Source organism: Pithys albifrons, chromosome 2 (assembly GCF_047495875.1).
Source record: "Pithys albifrons albifrons isolate INPA30051 chromosome 2, PitAlb_v1, whole genome shotgun sequence".
NCBI lineage: Eukaryota > Metazoa > Chordata > Aves > Passeriformes > Thamnophilidae > Pithys > Pithys albifrons.
The window spans coordinates 44,887,349-44,909,593 of NC_092459.1; the positions used below are offsets into that span (position 1 = coordinate 44,887,349).

Here is a 22,245-nt window from a genome sequence, read left to right on the forward strand (position 1 = left end):
TTACCAGCATAACTCGTGCACTAATAATTTATGACCATTGGAAACAAGCCAGAAAAGAAACAGGACTAATGCAACCCAAGGAAAGAGTTACCGTTTGTTTGGAGAAGCGGCCGGGGCACACGGACAGAAAGCACCCAGGCATTTCCCTTCCCAACTCTCGGCATCTTCTCCAGCACGCCCAGCCCCGGCACCACCCTCCATCTCGACGCTCCCGCCCCGTCGGGGCGGCTCCTGCGCGGTACCGCCCGCCCGCCGCCCGCCCTGTGGGCGGACCGTGCCGTGCCGTGCGGTTTGGTTGAGGCTCTCTGCGTGTGTCTATAACTTTGTGTTGCTGCCGGTGGTTGGTAGGAGGAGGGATGTGGAAGTCGGCGCTGCGGAGGGTGACAGGCTGCTCGGGCGGGCTGCGGCGGCGGACGGGCTGGGCGCGGGCGGATCGCTTGCCTCTCGCCGGCGGCTCGCAGGGGGAGCGGTCGCAGCGCCGTTTTCCTTTCCTTCGCCTTTAAAGGGAAGGCTCTTCGGAGCTGAAGGCGCAGGAGCAGGAGGAGCAGGAACCATGCAGCAGCGCTGCTTCTTCCTCCCGTGAATTCGGATCTCGATTGCTGCCTGTGCTTGCCGATCCAGCACCCCCCGCCGCCTCCCGCCCCTCCCGATGTGGCTTTCCCTGCCTCGTCTGCCTGCGCTTTTTAAATGACTTAAGTGAAGGGGGGAAAACTGTCAAGATGGCAGCAGCAGGAGCAAGGAGGTTATGAATGTGGTGTTGATGCTGGAACAAAACGTATTCTCTTTGGCAGCCCTAGGGAGGGCTTAAAGCTTCTGGACCTGTTGGAAGACTGGCGATTTGATTTGTTCCCGTTGTGTTTGCTTTTTCCCTGAGAGAAGAAGGATTTATTATTTTTTTTCTTTTAATCGACCAGCCCCCGGGGTGGCCTTCTCCTGCCCCCTGCGCCGTCGGCTGAGAGATTTTGGGGGGTTGCTTGCGTGTGGTTTGGGAGCACTGCAAAGTGACAGGCTTACGCTAGCGTGCAGCTGGATGTATGCTAAGACTTCGGCTCCCTTTAGGGCGTTTTGAAGAAGGGAAAAAGTCTTCGGCGTAATCCGAAGGACCCCTCTCCCTGCCCTCCTGCCGAGGGAGGAGGCAAAGGACCACCACCCCCCCTCCAAAAAAAAAAAAAAGGAAGATATCTGCGGAAGCGACGAGGAGCGAGCTCGGGGGCGTGGGGGGGGTCCTCTCTCGGCTGGATACAGCGCGGTTCCCGCTGGAGCTACTTCTGCATCCGCATGGAGTGAAACATAAACAAACGCACACACGCACCGCGGGAGCGGCCGCCGCTCCGCCAGCGCGAAGGGCAGCGCCGCGGGCACCTCCGGCACCGCCCGGTCCGCGCTGCCCGCCCTGCGCGGCTGCTTCGGCTCCTAATCTGATTTTTTTTTCCCCACTCTCCCTCCCCTTTTCTCCCTCCCGCTCGCAGCTCCGGCGTGTGCATCGCCCGCGGGGAGCGGGGCTCGGGGCGCAGCGGAGAGCCGGCCAGCACGTAGCGGAGCGCGGCATGCCCGCCCGGCGGCCCCGCGCCTGCTGAGGCTCCCGGCGGCACCGAGGAGGCGGCGGCGGAGGAGCGGGGTCGGCGGCCGCCCGCCCGCCCCGTCGCAGCGCCCCGCAGCCGCCCGCGGGAGAGGCCAAGATGGCAGAGGCGTCGCCCCCCGCCCCGCTTTCGCCCCTGGACGTGGAGCTGGACCCCGAGTTCGAGCCGCAGAGCCGCCCCCGCTCCTGCACCTGGCCCCTGCAGAGGCCCGAGCTGCAGGCCAGCCCAGCCAAGCCCGCCGGCGAGCCGACCGCCGACGCCGCCTCCATGATCCCCGAGGAGGAGGACGACGAGGAGGAGGGTGGCGGCTCGGCCATGACCGTCGGCAGCGCGGCCCCCGCGGGCGGAGAAGTGGCGGCGGCGGCCAGCGCCGTGCCGGAGGAGGCGACGCGGCTGCTGGCCCCGCTGCCCGGAGGCGGCCCGGAGGGGCCGAGCCTCTCACCGGGGGGAGCGGCGGCGGCGGCCGGCGGGGGTCTTAGTGGGGGCCCGGCGGTGGCGCCGAGGAAGTGCTCGTCGCGGCGCAACGCGTGGGGCAACCTCTCCTACGCCGACCTCATCACCCGTGCCATCGAGAGCTCCCCGGAGAAGCGACTCACCCTCTCCCAGATCTACGACTGGATGGTCCGCTGCGTGCCCTACTTCAAGGATAAGGGCGATAGCAACAGCTCGGCCGGCTGGAAGGTGAGGCGGGATCCCGGGGACGCGGCGGACCCGCCGCGCTGCCCCGACGGGCGCGCTGCCCGCGGAGGATGCGGCCGCGGAGCGCGGTGTCGGCGGCTGCTCCCGACGGCAGCCGGCCGGGCGCTGGTGCTGACCCTGCTGCTGGTGGTCGCCCTGTCGCCTTTGCTTTTTTTTTAAGGGAGGGGGTAAGAAAAGTTTTGTCTCTTTCCTGTTACTACGTGCCAGTAGTGAGGGCTCCTGACTCAGGGGAAGACGCTGGAACGGAGCAGACTTCTGTGGTGCACAAGCACATAAGCAGGGAAGGAAAAAGCGAGAGGGTAAAAAAAAAAGTAATAATAAGGTGTATGGGTTTTGGTTTGACTTTTTTTTTTTAAAAAAAAGGTATAATTACCTTTGGTGTAACTCATGCTGGAAATAAGCAGAGTGGCTTTTATGCATGGTCGGTCTGAGTCTCAAAGCTCAAATACAGAACGACTCTGTTATTTTTGTCAAGAAAAACCCCAGTGGTTTCCTCATGCGTTCCTCAAAGGCAATAGAGGGAAATTCGGGTCTTGACATTTCTTCATGAAGTTAATCAAAGCACGGAGTTATTGGCTGTTCAGCCACGGGAATACTTGCTTTGCGATTTCTGCAGTGCAGGTGTAAGAGGGCACCGTTTACTGATAGCCCAGCGTTTTCTGTCCAGCACTACGAGAGTGAGTAGCTAAGATTACTATCCTTTTAATAAGTGAGGGGAAAAAAATAAATCTGTTTTTGTGGCTTGTTTACTTCGCGCGTGCAAAAGCACGTTGCAGGCAGGCAGGGTTTTATCCTCAAGACAAAATGTAATAAGGCCTACCAGGAGCTGGTGCTGCACATAAAGCACAGTGAAGTGATTTGCAGAACTGCTTTTTTTTCCTCCTCGTTTTCCACGTCCATCTGCTAGTGTCTGTTGGATGCCGAAATGTCACGTACTTGCAGCTATAGAGAAATGCAGGTGCTGCTTGATGTTGATACTGTTTGCAGAAGGAAATCCCGCTATGGTTCAGGTGCTGCCGAGGGCCGATACCGTCCGCATCTGACACTGAGTTTTTGAATGGATGGCTGAAGGCAAATTTGCCGGAAGTTCTATTGTTTTACAGAGAAATTAAACTTTGTCTTTGACTTTAGCTTTGGATCAGGTGATAACTTACAGTATACACATTGGTCAGAAATACTGTATAGATCAAACATTTTTGGCAGATTCTGTACTAGCAGCCCTGTCTTCTATTTTGGTGCTGGAGCAGGACTTGCAGTTAGGAATTGAAGTGAAGCTGTATGATTTTTACCTTCCAAATGGAGCACAGTAAAGGAAGCATTTCACTGACAGACTTGTCTCAGGCTGGGGAAGATATAAACACAGAGTTTATAGGTGGCGTAGCTAGTTCAAGACAAGGCTTTTAAAAACACAGGTCCTTTTTACAGCTTTTGCGTCTGTATTAGGTGTTGGATTTTGATCTGACTTTACAAGTACAACATGGAGTGTGATAAAGGGTTACATCTCCTGATGACAGCCCGTGCCTTCATAAGTTGTTTGGTTTCATGCAGAAGCAGTGGCTTTAGATGTCATCTGCTATGACAAATCCAGCCTTTTTATCTGGTACTTTGAATTTTCAGTAAATTTTTGATACCCAATTCAAACGAAGACTTATTGAACAATGGGACTGACACTGTTTCATCTGAATTTGGTGGCAAAAACTCCCTTTCACTTCAGCAGAAGCAGGATCTGGGCCATAATGCAAAGTGCTTACATTGATTAGTATCCTTAATACAGTCACAATTTTTCTGACAATTTATACTGTTAATTCGATATTGATTCCTTTGCTGAGCAGCATTAACTGGTACTTGGAGCTAATTAAAATGTTAAAAACTTGGATCCCTTGAGATTCTTCTGATATAATTTAGTTCAGAAGTTTCTCACAAGCCTTTAGAATGACCTTTCTCAGGAGATGAAAGCACACTGGCAGCAGAAAATTCTGAATTCTGCTTCTAATGACTGTGAACTGTCTCAGGAAGTTATGGTAAGGTGCTCGATTGTGTTATCAGTGGGTGCAGTTGGACGTGGGTGGTAGGGGCATACTGGAAGGGGCAAAGGGGAGGTCAGGAACTAAAAATTTGCCAGGCTTCCAAAACTGCAAAATTTCATTCCTTGGCAGGGCTAGAGATTTTTTTAAATTATGCATATGCATTCGGAAGAGGGTGATTTCAGAAAAGGACTATTTCAGTTTCTTGGCTGGAACATAGATTAGTTTGTGCAGAGGTAACTCTCTTAAATAGAGACTCCATCTTAGTCTCCTGATGCTAAAACACATTATATGTTATTATCATCTTTGTTTCCCTCACAGGTAATGAATACAATTCTTCAGGAACTAATGTCAGCTTTTGACATTAGACTTTTTAAGATTGCTAGTTACACTGAGACTTTAAAGGAACAGAAGATAGTTTTGTATTAGAAGACTTTTATCTTAATTTAGACTATTTTTACACAGCTAACTTCATTGTTGAAAGCAGCAAGCCCATTTAATGTTATTCTGCTCTGGTACTGAGTGGGAAAATTGTTATTTTAAACAAAGGCAAAAAGAGAACTTGGACTTATTATACTATGTATTATGATATATGAAATATTAATACCATTTCCAGTGAGATGTGCTGAATACCATAATCCATAAAACATAACTGGGATTATATTCCTCAAAACAATTATTTTAAGAGCTATAAATTGAAGTTACAACTATCACTTTTTTTTTCTGCCTAGGGCGTTAAAGCAAAAGTGAATGTTTCAGATGTGGTTATGAAGGCATATATTATGTTTCCGCTCATTCAGATAAGGTTTGCTTAATACACCCCCCAATCATCTTCTTTGCTTCCCCCTCCCAGTGGCCCTGGTGTGACATTGGTTAACCTAATACTGCCTGACAGCCAGCTAGGGCAGTAGTTTACAGTGCATTGCCATAGAGCTGGCATGCTCTGGACACTGTTGTGTACCACGGCCAGCCTGGTTTGGTACAATCCCATACACTTCCAAACTACTGGGGAGGCTGTCAATGCATGTTTCAGTATGTGCTTCTGTCTTGAATGTCAGTATTTATATTTACCATCACTGGAGTGTGAAAAAGATCAGAGGGTGAGCTGGTTTCACCCTTGTGAAATGCACCATGCCAGGTGACTGTTCCAGGTACAGAGCTCCTCGATGACTGGATCTATCCGTCTTTCCAAATTCAGGTATCTGTTACCCTGTCTATATTCTGCAGCCATAAAACAAGCGTGCTGACTTAAACCCCAAGTTTTATGCTCCATGTGTTTAGGGTGCAGCACTCGGTTCACTCGGTCTTGAAATAGAAAACTGAAACACCTTTGTGTCCCTGTGTGTAGTAGAGGTGCCTGGTTTCACTATAGCTTAAGTAATTCCATACCTCTTCCCAGAATGTTGTTTTGTAATTTCTTGCAGCACTATCTTGTGAAACAGTCTTTTCTACATGAAGAGTACACTAGGGGGACTATTTTCCTCTTTGTTAAGTGGTGTAGCAAGACTATGAATCTCGTCCTTTACACACAGATACTGGCAATTCTCAAATTTCAATGCAGCTGATTTGCTTTGATTTGTTTTTCAAATCAGAAGCGTATTTTGTTTTACACCTGTTGCATTCATCTTCCCCATGAAAGATAAACATTCACTGCTGGGATATTTACTTTGAAGGTGAGATTTTTATAAACTTCGTACGTGGACATTTCATAATTCCTTACCATGTTTTATTGACCAGTGTGTACCAAAGGGCTGCAGTCCCTTCAGTGTAGCAAATGCACAAGTCTCTTCTCCAATTATTGAGACTTGAAAAGGCTTGAGAAATTTGCAAGCAATGTAGACAGATGTCTAAATGTGTTAACCAGATGCTGATGCACAAGATGTGTCTGACTTTTTTTATCATCATTTTGCAAAGGATGTGAGAAGGAAACAACACCACTCTCTGTTCTTATTTCTCCTTCCTCAGAGTGGCACACAATGTCTTTATCAGGAGTGGCATCATAAAACTGGAATTTGCATGAGTTTCTTTTTTTTCTTTTGCTGTCTTTTTTTTTTTTAATTTAAAGATTCTGTTCCCCAGTTAACTGTTAGCAAGCATATTTTTCCCAGCCTTCCATTATATTCTTACTTTTTGTTTTTTTTTTTTTTTTAATATAATATTGAGCTACCTTTTTAATCTGTACTGAGGTGTTTGGGTTACAAACTGTAGCCTGATCATTTAAAGTTTTGATCTACCACAGAGAGCACGGGTTTAAGCACATGAATGGATCCTTGGGACTTCACTGGGATTACTTGTGTGCTTAAACTTGCTGCTTAAGCATCTTACCTGATCAAAGCCTTACTATGTTGTGCTTTAGCAAAATACTCAGTAACATCTGTAAGTGAATTTAGTGCCAAGCAATGTAGAGAGATGTGTGGTTCCAGTGGTTGAAACCACTAGATAACAAGCTTCTTGCATCAAAGAGGAGTATACTTGAGTATCACGTTAACAAATTACTTTTTAAACTTTCCAGTAGAAACCATATGTAGACATTAGCGCACATGATTATTTTATATCTGTAATGTATATCAAAGATCTCACTTTTCCCCAGCTCGTGCAGGCAGGTGACAGCTATTAGAGCAGTAAGAGAGAGACCGAGTAGCTCTCCCAGAATCATTGACATTGTTTGATCCACAGTGTGACAGTGAGGAGCATGTCTGCTAAAGGACTTGTTAAATGCAGACATAAACACATCGCCCGGGTGAATGTCATCAGCTGCAAAGAGTCACAGACTGATAAATAACGTTTAACGTGATTGGGAAGCCTCCAGTCAGTGATGCTGGATAGTATCACTGTCAGGTAGAGCTGCATGATAAATACTGGAATCAATGTTCGTCTGTTTTCAGGGCCAGAAGGTTACCTAAAACAGTCATGTAACATCAGCGTTGTCTGTAATAAGTTTATTAGTGTCAATATTTGAGCATATTTAAAATATGAAGCTTGAGAGTCAGAGCTTGGCTCCTACACTTACCTGCGTGTTTGAAAGTTCACAGTTAATGCTAATATAATACTGTTGTATTATATTGGCATGAGCAAATCCTGTCTGAGACTATCAGTCTGTGGAGGAGAGATGTCCTGGCACTGCTGCCTTGGGACATCCTGGCTCTGCTTGGTTTTGTCCTGGTGAAGCAAGCAGTGTCTTACACGCGAGGCCATTTTGTATTCGGGTCATTTTGGTGGTGCTACACTACTTTGCTGTAATCCTGGGAGATTAGGGGAGGCTGGGCACGTGCTGGTGCATTTAGAAAGGCGAGTGATTAGGGTTAGCTGGGTGGTTTTGTGAAAGCTCTTTGTGCTGACCTGGACAAAGTAGAAGCCCAGAGTCAGAGGCGTCCCTTGCAGAAGTGGCAGCCCCCCTGCCTCCCTCTGTAGCGGCTGGGTGGTTTCCAGCCAGTTTGCCTGGGGTGGACAGGGTGAACAAATATGAAAACACCCCAGAAAATTACTGTGGGTGTGCTACGTTCAAAGGGAGGCTGAAGGGATTGCCTTGGAGATAAGGGAAAACTGAAGATAAACAGCCAAAGCGTTTCTCTAGGTGGCAGCCTCCTAAAGGTGCCCTGCTAGATTTTGGCAGCCAGCTGTTTTGTGTGGAATTATGGAAAATCTTTTGTGAGGATTTTTCTTTCTTTGCAATGCAATTAAAGAGCGGGTCTTGGTGTAGTGGCAGCTTGCCAAGGGAGAAACAGAAAGTGTTTCCAAATGCAAGTTGCTACTTAGACTGAAGTCTCTGCATGTTCTTGTTTCTCTCCCACTTTTTTTAAAAGCCTTACTACTATCTCTGTCACAGAAAATGTGCCCAAGGGCAGTGTTACAAAATTGCAATGTTAGTTTGTTCTAAAGGCAGGAGCCCCTCCGTGTTTTGAGACACTCTCTGGTGAAGAGCAAGCTCTGAGCATCCTCCCACCGCTGTTTCCTTCCCCTTGCCTGGAAACCTGTGGTTCCCAAGTCGGCTTTGAAAACCGGCCACAGCTTTGCCAGGTCCTGGGACAGGAGGAATATCCAGGTCTCGCAGCACATGGGGAGGATCCTGATAAAAGCTTGCCTACTAACACAGCACTCAAGGAGTTGCAGGTTTGGGTTGGTGTTGGTGTTTTGTTGTTGTTGGTTTTGGTTTTTTTTTTTTTGTTTATTTGGTTTTGTTTTGGTTTGGTTTTTTTGGTCTTTTATTTAATGTGGCTTTTCTTGGGGCAGAAAATACATGTGTAGTGCAGCAGTTCAGGAGCAAAACGAAGTGTTCAAGTCATGTGCATAGCCTTGCAGTTTTTGGTATTGCTGACTTAGCACACTATGAGTTAAGTGAAGATTATACCTAACCTTTTATTTGCTCTTTTTTATATGCTTCTACAAACTTAGACTGTTCTGTTACAATTTCCTGAGTATTGCCACACACTAAGCTTGGAAAATGAGGTGCATTTAACCAATTTATGGCCTGACATATGTTAATTAACATTAATTACCTGCTTGAATAGTCCATTTAGCACTTATTATTAAAAAGTGGCTTGTCTACAGAAGGGGATTTTCCTTCAGAGTGAGATGTTTTGTTCTAACTTGCTTCAGATGAAGTCAGGATGGGGTATCCTGTGCTTCACTGCATGGCTGTACCAGTTTCCTGATGTTCCAGTTGTGCGTGTGGGATATGATTCCACCACTGACAGGCACCACCTCCTGTCAGTGGATAGTGTGGAGACAATTACACTACAGGACTGATGAAAAGCAATTTCAGGGCAAAGTAAGGGGTTGGGAACAAGTGAGTGATTGCATCAGTGCTCTGCCTCATCCCTGGTGTGAAATAAGCAAGGGAGCTGCCTTCCAGTGGCGCTGAAGAAGAGCATTGCAGTGTCACCATTGCTTTTGGCCAGAGTGGTTCCTCCTGACTCTTGTTACTAGCTGCAAGGTCCAGGAGGAGCCCTTCTTGCTCTTCAAAGCCAAAGTCCTTTCTCTGACCCCCATCCTCCTTACACATTTGTTCGAGGTCTGATGTGCTGCTCCGCAGGGAATTTGAGGCAGGTCAGGAGTTAACAGCATTGATGTCTTGTTAATAACTCTGTGTGTGTCCTATCTGGACTTTGCTTACTGGGGCAATTTTCTTTATCTGTATGCTGGTACCTATTAAAAATAAAGGCTATTTAAATACTTTTACTCATCTCAAATATCTTTGTAAGATTTCTCTGGCAGAGAAATGCCTTTCTGGGGATTTGTACAGGTAAAGAAACGCTCTGTGAAAATTAGCTCTTATAATAGACTTGTGCTAACAAATTGAATGGATTATGTGCTCTATTGCAACATGCTACACACTTTAGAGCTGAATTATGGAATGCTGGTTTCTCAGTTGAACATGTCTGTTTGGCGCAAGGTATTATATTGCTTTTCTTTATTATTTTTCCCCTAATGGTGAAGTTGCCACTTGCTACATGTAAAGGGATGGGCAAAGACTGTTCATGCAGGGACAGAAGGGTGGAAGTAGCCCGTGGATCATTGCCCCAGGAACTGATGGAGAGAGGTCCACTTGAAGCAAGGAAGATCCTTTGCGGCACTAACAGCTCGTCAGTGCCTTTGCAGCATATGTCTCTAGTTTTGGAGGGCAGGAGGCAGCCAGCAGTGGTGTGGGACTCTACTTGTGCAACCTGGGGCTGCTGTACACCTGAGTGCTGCCAGCGGCCAGGTGCATTTCCGGGGGTTGAGTCACTGGATCACGCCACTTCTGTGTCCCTTCACCCACTGCCTGTGCTGAGGTGAAGGGTGAGTTTCTGCTGACGTCTCCATGCTAAAATCCAGTTGAGGGCTTTGGAATGAGGGCAGGAGGCAGCAGTGCTGCTGACATTTTTCTCCTACTTCTTGAGCTGCCTTCACATGGTGTTGTGCTGTGGGTCTCCCTGGGGGCTCCGTATAACCCAGCCCTCAGCCTTGCAGTGTCTTCAGGCCAGCCTGCCTCCCCATCCCTGACTTTCTGAGATCTTCAGCTCTCTAGGGAGCAGCCAAGGCCATGGCGCTCCTGGGATTGGATCAGTGGGTGGGACTCAGTCCTAGCAAAAAGTTTTCCAGTAGGTTTGCTGGCTCCTGAGTCACATGAGCAGAAAAGGGCAGGTCTGGGCTGCTTGCCAGCTCGTGAACAGGGAGGTAACATCTGCTTATCCCAACCCCAGGGGAGTGGGAGACAGCAGATAAGTTGGAAGACTGATGAGGATAGACGGCAGTCTGCTGTGGGAGGACAGATAGAGGAGCACCCAAAAACATCGCCATGTGCCCACTTGGGCTTCGCTCAGCCTCCTGGCTGCTGTGACTGCTCCGTTCGGGGTGGGAACGAACGCTGGTTTGCACGAATGCAGCCCAGTTTATGACAGTGCAATTTTCATGTGTACCTGACCTAGAGAGGGCAGGGCCTGAGTGTTATCCCTGCTAAAGGTCACCCTAAAGCAGCGTGGGGCTCTCCTGTGGTGCTGCAGCAGCACGCGTTTGCATTAGAGCAAGACAGGCTCAAGCCAGCAGTGCTTAAAATCCCGATTGCAACTGAGCCTGCGCTCCCTGAGAGGACTGGGGATGACCAGGGAGTGTTAGGAACAGTGTTACACTTAAGTAAACAAAGCTTTGTTTAAATATGTGTTAATTGCTAATAATCTGATACAAGCTACTCTCTTAGTCTAGACAGCCCAGGCTGACACCTCTGACTTTGCAGACAATTTGCCCTGTTAACTTAGTTTTTTTCATGCTGTGCTGTGTTGGCTTCTGTGCTTTTCCCAAAACTTATAGAAGGATATAGAAGAATAAATGTAATGTCCAAAAGAAATAATTTTAGGACATGGACTGGATTCCAGGGCCATATTTATTTTATCTAGAATGCGGACTGAATTATCTGATACATACTTATGTGTCCGTCCTCTTTAATCCTGCTATGTTTGTTTGTTTTTCTCTCCAAACTATCTCTTTAAGCACCTATTTCAGCTCTCCAAAGACACATTGTGACCAATGTTAACACCACTTTCTCACATGAAATTTACAATGTAAACATACCTTTTAAATGCGAGCCTTAATCCAGATCAAAAGTTTCTCATTTGTGTGAAGTCCAATCTTGTGTAAATATATTTGCTAGTGCTTCATGGAGGATTTATCAGTTTCATGTATTACGTTCTAGACATGCTTAGTACATAAAATTTGGCACCTGATAAATGAGAACAGTGCTCAAGAAAGAGTGTCTTCTTGTGAGACTCTTACAGGCTCCCACATTATCACCTTTTTGCTGATTGATTTTGTGCTGAGTGCAGTGATGTGGTTTCCTGAAAGCCTATAACCTACTGTTTGTTTTGCAAAACTGCTCTGGACCTTGACTAATTTTCAGAGAATGTTTTTTTCCAAGAATTTGTAGGAGAAGGTGACTCCAGTTCAAGTAGTGTCCTGAGATGCTTGTAAGCTGAGACATGTAGAGCTGCTCTAGTTTTTGTGCAACACAACCTATTATGCTTTAGAGTTTCACTGTATGGCGGAGCTCAAAACCATTTGTTTGAGATGTCAGGTTTCAGGGTGAATGGTGCTTCTTTAAGTATTCATCAAGACCTACAATGGGAGGCTGCTCATCCTACAATGCCTTTGTAGGAGGACAACGTTGGCGGCAATAACAATGATGCCACGGAGGAGCTGTAAAGACTATGAAGTATTTTGTGAATTTTGTTCAAGCAGCTTCTGCTTTTGCTTAGCCTCAACCATATATCTGTCCCAGGTAAGTGGGCCACGTCTAAAACCTTTGATTTGCAAATGGAAGCCATGTCAGAGCTCTGCATGAATTCGGCCAGAGGTTTCCAGTCTAGTTTGTGCAGCAGCCAGAAGCTCTAACCCTGTGTACTGTGTTGATCAAGATGTTGACAGTCTGGTTTTCTCTTTCCATAGCATGTTTAGCTTTATTTCTTGCCCCATTGCTCTTAGATCCTGATTCATACACGGCAAAAATACTTCTGACTAAAATGTACTAGGAGGTTTGCATGCTTTGGGTAGGAGAGAAATCTTTTATGAAGAACTGTTCTCTATAAAGCTATGGGGAAGGGAGCCCTGTGCTTAAGAAAGTATTTGAAAATCAATAGTGAGGCCATTTTCCATACAAAAAAGAAAGGCAGTGAATAGGACATAAGGTAGTGGCATACGGGGCTGGAAGGAGGAAGGATTCTGTGAGCTAGCAGCAGGGAGTAAATCAACCTGATGTATGTTCATAGACATCTGATGTCTACTGGGCCTAGTGGGGTAGCTCAAAGCAGGTGGAAGAAGCATACTGTTTACCTAATTAGAAACATAAATAAAATCTTTCCAACATTTTTCTGAATTAAAATGCATTTGAAGCATATGCCATACTTCTTACATCCAAGCAAGATCTCTTAAAACCCTGCCGTTCCTCAGGAAGGCTCTTTCTACCTCACCTTTTTTCAGGGCTCTGCCAGGTAACAAGTCTTCCTGGTTGGAAAATGGGGTGGGATGGGCATTAGCAGCTGGAAATGTTAGGGTTCTCTCTGAGTGCACCTGTACGCCTTTTCAGTGAGTGGGAAAACGCCTATCATTTGAGACTACAGACCAGGGAATTGGAACAACCAAAGAAAACTGTTGTGGTTGAAATCATTGAAGATAGGATTTCACGTCTATGTATTTCTTGAGGAATCGGTGAGGATGGGAAGCAGGGCATGAGCTGCAGTTACAGTCAGAGCAGCTTCATATCTCCAGTGTATTTTAAGAGACCAAAGAGACAAAGATGATGCTAATTGCAAGAGAAACTACTTAACTGCTTTGTATTATGTGTGAAATGAAGGGGGAATAATGCTGATTGAATGACCTATTTTGACTTTCTCAGTGTAATATGTTTAATGTTTTAGTCTTTTTCTGGACAGTGAATTATAATTTCATCAAATCCTTCTGGAAATGAATGTTGCCGGGCAAACTATTTTACCCTCACAATTTTAACTGCAAAGTTACATATTACTTCTTGACTCGGAGGCAGGAGTTTTCCCTTTCAGCTGGAAAGGGCTTTTGCCATGCAACACAATGACGGTAGTCCCTTTTGCTTTATACAAAATAGGGACCTGTCAGGAAGAATAGGGCACTGAAGGAGTCTAATTTAGAAGAAGAAAGGGCATAAATCTCCACCTCTCTCTGATGACTGAAGGCCAAAGTATAGCAGAAGCATTTCCCTGCTTGTAAAATGCCAAATGTAAAATACCAGAGAAGTTATTCTGTTAAAGGCACAGCTGTATCTAACCCCCTTACAAGTGTTTCAACTTTGTTTTCAGAGCATAAGGGGATTCTTAGACGATGAAGCGGCTCTGTTAAGGTCTTCTCTGCTTATTGTGCTGTTACAGAAATGGTTTGCTGTTTTGGACTAGTGTCAGGCAGAATACTAGTGAATAAGTCCCAGATGAATGTGGGTGGTAAAAATAATTTCAAATAAAGGGAGGTTTTATCAACTGAGCTGCCAGTGTTGATCCTATGGTGCTGAAAAATGAAAGCAGGAAAAAGTCTTTTTTTTTCCCCCAAAAGATGGGAAATCCTAGTTGAAAAATCTGTTCTGACCAGAGTGATACCTTACTTAAACTTGCAGCAAATTGTCATTGGTGCAGCAGTGCTGTGAAGCACTGAAAGGGAGAACAGAAGTAGAAGAAACAAGCCTCCAAAACTTGAGAGGGTCTTCAGATTTTTTGTCCATTTTGGACAACATGACCTGTAGCGTCACTTGCAGCTGCTGGATCCAAGAGTATAAATAGTGAAAAGAACACTGATTTGGCCAGGATAGTGTTCATTTTGGGTTTTTCCAACAGCTGTGTCAGAACTTAACCATGGCAAAAACTTCTCATGTGTCCATTTTATTGAGGCTTGTACTAAGTATATGGAATGACAGTGTTCTCTAATTGAAGGAAAGAAAAGAGGGGAAAAGTAGTACATTGAGAAACAGTGTGTATTTGGTGTCCTCTCAGCCTAAAGGAAAAACACTTTGCTTGAACAGTATACAATAGCAGTTGCTAGAGAAATTAAATATGGATTTCTTACAATTGTGGTTGAATCATGACATCTTACTAAATTTATCCAGTTTTGATTGCCTGCTTTCTGGTTTGTGTGTTTTGTTTTGTTGGGGGTTTTGTTTGGTTTGTTTGTTTGTTTGTTTGTTTAAAAAAACCCTCTCTGTGGCCCGAGAGATTGATGATAGTTTCCTCATTTTTTGCAGGAAATTGTATCAGGTATCAAACCACCAATTCTTCCTGGTGGTTACAGACCTGTGGGGGCCAGCAACTTTCTCCCTAGAAGTACCATGATACAGTGGGTGGGTTTGAGCAATGTCAGTGGTGGTTTTTTCCCATTTTCCAGATGCTGCCAGGGAGTTTTCACAAGACTTGACCATTAACTCCAGACCGCTGGAGTATCGCTGTGGTTGGTTCTCACTGTTCAGTGAAGTGCAAAGCAGAAGTACTACTAAATAAGAGTGTTCTTTATTTACACAAAAATCTACACTGAAAAAATGTTTCAATATAAAAGGCAAGTGCTAGGGAAGTACACAGTGTCAGAAAAAAAGTTGCTTCTAACACTTGAAATTACTTGTCATGCTGGCTATGACACTGTCATTAGTAAGAAACTCACGTGTTCTATCCATCCCCACTCTCCTTGTCGGGCTGCATGCTTCAAGGGGTACGCAGGGTTTCAACTCATCCCCTGTGCTCTCTGTGTGGGCACTGTGCCCATATTTGTTGCATTTATGAGTAAAGAAATAGGCCCTTCCCAGTGTGTCATTTGCCTCTCCAGTATCCATAGGCTTCCCTGATTAGCACTGTCCCAGCCCTGTATCCTCTTCTCCCCTCCCCAAGATCCTTACCCTCTATATTCTCTCATCCCAGCCTCCTTTCCTGTGATTCCCAGCCCTACTCCATACATCCCTCCTTCCTTTTCCTGTGATGTTCCACCCCTCTCTCTGTCCTCTCCTGGTTTTCGGATCTTTTCTGCTTGTCCAGCTTGTCTGGTTTTTTGTCCAGCTCCCCATTCCACATTTTCCCCCTGCCTCAGGATTGCGTATTTCCCGTGTCTTTCCTATCCCAAATGACTTACCCTGTTTCTAATCCCAGTTAAATCAGGTTTGCAAAGTTATTAGTGATGGTGAACAAACAGGGTTTTATAGTAGGAAGTGTTGGACAATATAAGAAGTAGGTGGGGCTCACAGCACCACCTATAATTTAGAACATTGTTTATATTTTTTAACTAATCCACCCTTAGGTAAGCAGTCCTGGTGCTGTCAGTGTGTAAATCCTTAGTAATTTGGATAATCCTATTCCTTCTGCTGATACTAAATACTGAGAGGTTGCTCATTCGTATAAGAGATGGAGGATCCTGCCTTCAGAGGGACTTGGATTGCTTGTTTCTGCATGGCCTGACCTAGACATCAGATGGTTTCTGAGACTGTACAGTTCATAGGGTTACTGAGCTGTCCTTAAAATACTTAATGGTATGTGTAGTAATTGCTCTTATTTCCTTTATGATGGGCTGTTCCCTTTTTCTTTCCTGTCAGTGAGAAGAGAGGAGACATGCAAGTTCTTCACTGACATTACAGAAGGCATAAAAGAGTAAAGTCCATAGTCACACCATATTCTGCATTGTCTAGCAGGGACCCTTTGACTTGATGGACTTAGAATGGAAAATAGAAAGACATAGCTTACTTTTCCTGACATAGCTCCATGATTTTCTTTGTATCTTCTGCCTCTGCTGCAAGCTTCATGCCTAGTCTTTAATGGTTCTTGTAAAATGCCTTCACAGCTAGCTGGGAAGCTGAGCACAATTTTTTGTTATCAGAATTAGACTGAGAAACTCATAATGAATTGTTTAAAACTGCAAGGTGATGGAGTGTGGAAGAATGGACACCTTTGCTGCTTTCACTGGATGTGATTTAGCTTCTTTCATAGTTGTTGGCATATTCTAATGGACTTGGTGCTAGCTATACCAAGTCATTTAAAAGATGTGAATAACCTTATATTGGCCTGTTGATGAGCTTAGGCATAGAGTGTGTAGTTACGAGTTCCCTGATCCTTCATGATAAAGTTCAAGACTTTAATCAAGCAGCAGAGTGGCCTGGCCTCTTTCCATTAGGTGGTTAAAACTTGGTTGTAATAACGCCAAGGTCATGGGTTCAATCCCCTATGTGGGCCATTGACTTAAGAGTTGGACTCGATGATCCTTGTGGGTCCCTTCCAAGTCAGAATAGTCTGTGATTCTGTGATTTGCAATACAGTGCATTTAAACACACATTGCAGCAAATAATGCAGAAGGCAAATCTAACATGTCCTGCTTTTTCCCCTGCAAGAGAAACCTGCAGTTTGTTCTCTGCCACTGCTCCCTGAGCCATTTTGGCACCTTGGTTGGCTGAGGGATTCACTTGTGGTGCCTGGTGCTTTTTAGGCATGGCGCTTCAGTTTGCCAGGCTATTGATTAAAGCTGTTCAGTCACAGCTCTCTGGGTCACAATGTATGGGGATTTTCTGATCGTTGTGGTGACCTTGCAGGGGGAATTAGAGTGGATGTAATGTGGCCAAGAATTGGAGACGCCTATGCCATTGAGCTGGTGCATATTGCTGAATCAATTGCTAGCATTGGCAGGCTTTTGCTTTAGGGCAACCTCGCAGCTACATCACAGTCTTGTTATTAGTAGATTATTGACAATTGGTTTTAATACAGGGAGAAGGGAACTCAAATGGTTTCTGTGAAGTATTTTCAGTATATGCAGCACTGTTGCAGTGCATGCACTGGCACTGTATCTTGCTTTTGTTTTGGGGAAATTTTTGTTAGCTCCTGTGTGGAAATACATCTTTTGTACAGGATGGTCATCCACAGGCAAGGAATTGTGTCATGGTGCCTGGACCTCCTCCAAAGCCATCGGTGACAATGAAAACTCTCAGCAGGGAGATTTTCTAACTTTTTTGTAATGTGTTGAATCATGATAAGGTGATTCAGAACTTATGTGACTTGGGCTGCTGTGGCATAAGCTCAGGGTAAGCTTTTGTAGAAGAGCTTCCCAATGAACCTGTGCAGCCCCCGATCTAAATCCATGTCACCAGCCTCTCCTTCACTCCTTGCAGTCTTGCACTGTGTTTGCAGAAGACTATCAAAGTGTTGCATTTAGTTCATGTGCCAGTAGAGTTTTCCTCAAAATGTTGGTGTTGCGTGAAGCCAGTTAGGACTTAAAAATGTAAATATGTTTACACAAAAAAGAGGAATGCATGAAAGCTGGCACTGCCTAAGCAGCCAGAAGCAGTGTGATTATATGCTAGAGGGACACTAAAAATGTAGGTTGCTGGAGTGTGCTTCCAGGAGTAAATCTCAACTAGAAGTGCTTGCAGTCCCTGCCTTCAGATGCACTATCTGTCTGCTACAGCTGCTGAGGAGTCATGGGGGAGAGGGCTCAGGAGTCTGTGGGCATGCTTGTAGAGTTTTTATAGGGAAGTTTGAAATACCAGAGGGAAGTGTCAGCTGTATGTGATCAGGTCCTTCTTTTAGGTTTTCCCAGGCAGTAGCAATCAAGTGACTTCTAGTGCTCATGTTTCATAACTGAAAGTTGGGCATTTTTCACAAGCTGTCCTATTTGAGGTTGTGAGCATGGGCACATGCACACCCCTCGCACACCCCCCACATGCCCCCCCAGCACATTGTTTACTTCCTCTCTAAGTTCTGGGACATTCAGTACTAAGGAGTATGATACGCTTGCATAAACACCCCAGCCAGATTTATCTCTCAAGCCTATCTTTCCTTTCCCATCTTGGAAAGTGATTAATCTGCAGCACACATTTTGTTCTTTGATTGCAGGGCATTATTCTGTAATCATTTACAGTTTTGCAGAGCTGTAGCACTGGCTTGATGGAGTATTTCTGTCATGTAGCCGGCGCTGTTGGCTGAAGCTTTAGCTGTGTCGTTTGGAGGGAGGGAGCATTACTGTGCATCTCTGTGTCATGTTAAAACTGTTTGCTTTTTACCTTGTGTGCTTTCTGCGCATTCAAAAGCATGCAAATGTGAAGTTTTTTAATTCAAATTTAGAGTGCAGATAGGTATCTACAGCAATACGTGCTGGGGGCTGGTTTTAGGAACAGTGTCAGTACTGCAGCATGCTGGCTGCCAGCTGAGATTTTCCTTTTCATTTATGGAGAGTGGAAGAGTTTAAATAACTTTTGTTGTCTGTGCTGTAGGTCATGTGTTGAAGCCTGCATTGGTTGGATTTGGGCAACTAATGTAGATACAAGAGTTGTACATATTTCTTAGTGGAAACAAAAAAGTGAAGGTGAATCAGAAAATTTGTCCTGTCTGTACTGCAGCAAGGCTTTTCCATGTGCCTGTTGTGTATTTTGTTTGTTTTCCAGTGTGTAAGGAAAGGAGGTAAGTGAGGTAAAACCTTTGAGTTAACATGCTGTGGGGTTGAGATAAGGCTGTTGTACAGTTTTGTTTGATGCATGTGTCCATCCTGTAAACAACTTCTTTCAGTAGAGAAGTGTAAAAGGTTGGTAGAAGAAATTAAAACCCCTGTAACTTTAGCTTCTGACATGTTGGTAAGTTTCTTTTTTGCAATATATGCAGCTTTCTGCCCTATAAAGGAAGAGTTTTTAACAGTCCTAGATCAGCTGGGCCTGGTCTAGTCACCCATGCCAATAAGCATCTTTTTCCAAAGACTCACACAATGTCAGACAAAGCACTTTTCTGTCACCTTATGACAAGTCAAAGTTCCATAGTTAAAAGACAGAAGCCACAGCACTGAGGTGCTGCATGCAGAGATGAGGTGGTGTCCAAGGCATTGTAGGTGCAGCATGTCTGTTGAATGAGATGTCCAGAGGATCCCATGCCAGAAGTCAAAACAAAAAAATCTTCCAAGATCCTTGTCAGTGTGATCTTGAGGGCAGGTCAAAGGAGCGAGCTTTCCCCTTACTGCAGATTCAGCAGTTGTTTTAAATGGGCAAGTGTTAGAAGAGTACCCTGCTCTGGCTCGGGGACCTGAGAATACTCAGCTAGGAAGAGCACCAGCGTCAATTTTCCAGGAATGGGCTTTGGAGCAGGGAGAACAGGCAGCACAGATCAGTGGTAACATGGTATTACCCTGCCCCCCGATTTACTGATGTATAGGATCTAGAGCATCTGATCACAAATTTCATTTTTCCATCCTAGAAGTGTAAATGCTCGAATTCGAAATTAGGGGGAACTTAAAGCAAGGAGAAGGAAGACTAAGGCCCTTTTGAAGCAGCAGCTGTTTAGGAAAACTACCAAACTATAAAAGGAGTGACAGGTTTAGAGTGTGTGCATTTAAAGAGGTATCCAGCTGTTTGGTTCTGCTCAAACTTAGGATTAAGGTAGCTGTCCTGTGGTTGTTGGAGGGCATCAGTTCACTTGGGACTGTGATCTTGCATCATCTTCACTCCAGTAGGACAAGGCCTTTGGTTAGGTTATGTTTGAGGATGGAGCTGGGTAAAAAATATTTTTCTGTGGATGCAAATGGCAAGAATCTTAGGAACAGGCAATTTTTCTTAGCATATGAGAAAGACTGAAATTGCACAAACTGGTGCCAGTCACTTCCTGCTAAGGCATTTCCACGAAGCAAAATGGAACTGCTGCTTGTCTCCTGATGTGACTTCAGTTGTGCAGCTGATATTAAGCACTCGTGAACGAGTGAAAGTGACTCCAAAGAGGAGGCAGAATGGAGTGCAGTGCTGCCAAAATGCAGCCTTGCAGTGCTAGTGCCTGTTCCTTTCTGAGGTGGGTTGTGACTCAGCTTCAGGACCTGAGTAATTTGTATCCATTGCTCGCCAGTTGGAGCTTCCTCTTGCTGCGCTTGGGTGCATGCCAGGGGGTTGTGGAGTCAGGGTTCAGCTTTGCTTACCCCAAATTCCTTATCAACTCAAAATGATTTGTAGCAGTTGTATTTCTTTTCCTTTAACAGCGAGAGATGAACCCCTGTAATCTCTGTTGTTTGTATTACTGTTCGTACAGCTGCCCCCAGAAAGATTTCTAGGACATCCTGGTTTCAGTACAAAGGAGCTTCACAGTGAAAAGTTGAGGCCCCATTCCATCAGGCAGAAAGCAGCCTTTGGCTCAGTGTAGGTTAATTATTTAATAGCCAGCTGAGTAGGCAGGATGATCATGTACAAGGAATGAGGCTGCTCAACTCTGTCCAGAATAATGTTTTGGGATGTTAGGAGGGCTTTTGCTTTGCCCCCAGAAGTGTCAGAGCTAATGTCATGCTGCGGTTACAAATGGTGCAGAAGCTTTGGGAGGAAATGAAGCTTTGGGCTTGAATGCATTCAGTTATGGAAGAATACATGCACTGAGAGCAAGACCATCCTGAGTGGAACATATGCCACTAAGGATGGTTTTGTATAAGAATGAGGTGATGGGAACATCTGTCAGAACATCCTAACCACTTGCAAAGCCTCTGCTTGGAGCTCAGCTAAAAACTTACTGTGACCAGAGAGGTGTGTCTGTTCCTTTAAACAGCCCCCTCAGCTCTGTGATTATGGTGTTAACACTTTACCTCCACACTTGCCTGGTGCGAAGGTTGTTGGAAACAAGGTATGTTTGCTTGGGGAAAACCCTTTTCCATGCTGGACAGGTGAGTTTAGAAGGTGATGCTGCGTGTTTCAGTGCAGAGAGGCAATCTTCCAGATTCAGGGGAACCACTGGCTCCTTTTCATGAATCACATCAGTGGAGAACTCCTGAACTGTGGAATGTCCTAGAAGGGTGGAAGAGCATGTTAAATTGCATGCTACCATTTTATTCTTTCAGTGCAACTGAAAAGCAGGTGTGCTGTTCTTCACCAGAGAAGTTTGTTTTTAGACAGAGTAAGATCTATCACTGCTAAGTGTAGCTGTTGTGAACCTGCATAATTTTTGACAGTGATAACTGCAGTTGAGGCAGATCTTTAGAGAAGGATTGTCCTGTGCAAGGCCCAGTAAGACAGGTAACAAGCCCAGCAGCGACTGGAACTGACACTTGACATACCTGAGGGAGCAGAAGATGACAGCAGCTTCCCTCTACCACTATCTTCCCTGGCTCATTGCTGACTTTCAGCCCTTTCTTTTCCCTAAACTGAGGCATCAGAAATCAAATCCTGTTTATAGGTCACCCACAAGGAAAACTAGACGTTAAATTCTAAACTTCTAACTAGAGGAGCATTTTACTTCTTTATTTCATACTATAGGTTAGTTCTGGTCTTGAAAATACCTCTTGTGCAACGTAGAACTGGGCCCAGAGAAAGGAAATGAAATCAGAAATGGAGAAAAGTTATTTTAATCATAAATAGCTGTGGAAGGAAGGTAGATGTTTATATGTGCAATAGTACAGTACCTACTGTGTGTATTTTAGGAGAACCTGAGAATAGCAGCTGTGCTGAAATACTTGACAGTGAAGTCAAATATAGTTTAGGTTAAAAAAAAAAAAGGTCGCTGGGGAGGGTGGATTTGCAGCGTGAAACCTGCCAGTGTTATCTCTGCCGCGTGGCACAGAACAGCCTGTGACTCTGGTGCTTGTTTGCGAACGTGCAGTTCCTGTAACGGGATACGTCCCCCTCCTGTCGGTGTGGTCTTGTGCCTGGGTAGATGCTCCTTGCCTCCCAAATTTCCCCCAGAACCACAGTAGGCTGACAGCTTTGTTTCTCCAAAGGCTTCCTTTTCTGAAGTGTCACTGATTTTGCAGCCGATGGACCTGTTGAGTTTTAGACCTGTAAAGCTCAGAAGAAGCAAAGGTGTAGGCATTAAAACTAGAGCTCTTGCTAATGTGCTGAGGTCAAAAGGATCAAAACCCAAATTAAACTTGTCCCTGAAATTTGGCTGTGAATCCCAAATTCAGGAAGTTGTATATGAAAATCAGTCTGGCTGCTGTTTCTTTCTTAAGAGTTCTTCAGCTAAAAATAATGCATTGCGCTATAGTTA

At 45.3% G+C, this 22,245-nt stretch overlaps 1 protein-coding gene across 1 annotated transcript in view; it reads left to right on the forward strand.

Moving 5' to 3' along the window:
• Nucleotides 1-280: 280 nt before the first annotated feature.
• FOXO3 (forkhead box O3) overlaps nucleotides 281-22,245 on the forward strand; it is a 90,645-nt gene continuing 68,680 nt past the window's right edge. The window contains exon 1 of the mRNA XM_071548862.1: nucleotides 281-2,261. Within this exon, the coding sequence (XP_071404963.1) occupies nucleotides 1,680-2,261 (582 nt within the window). The 5' untranslated portion in view covers nucleotides 281-1,679. The remainder of the gene's footprint in view (nucleotides 2,262-22,245) is intronic.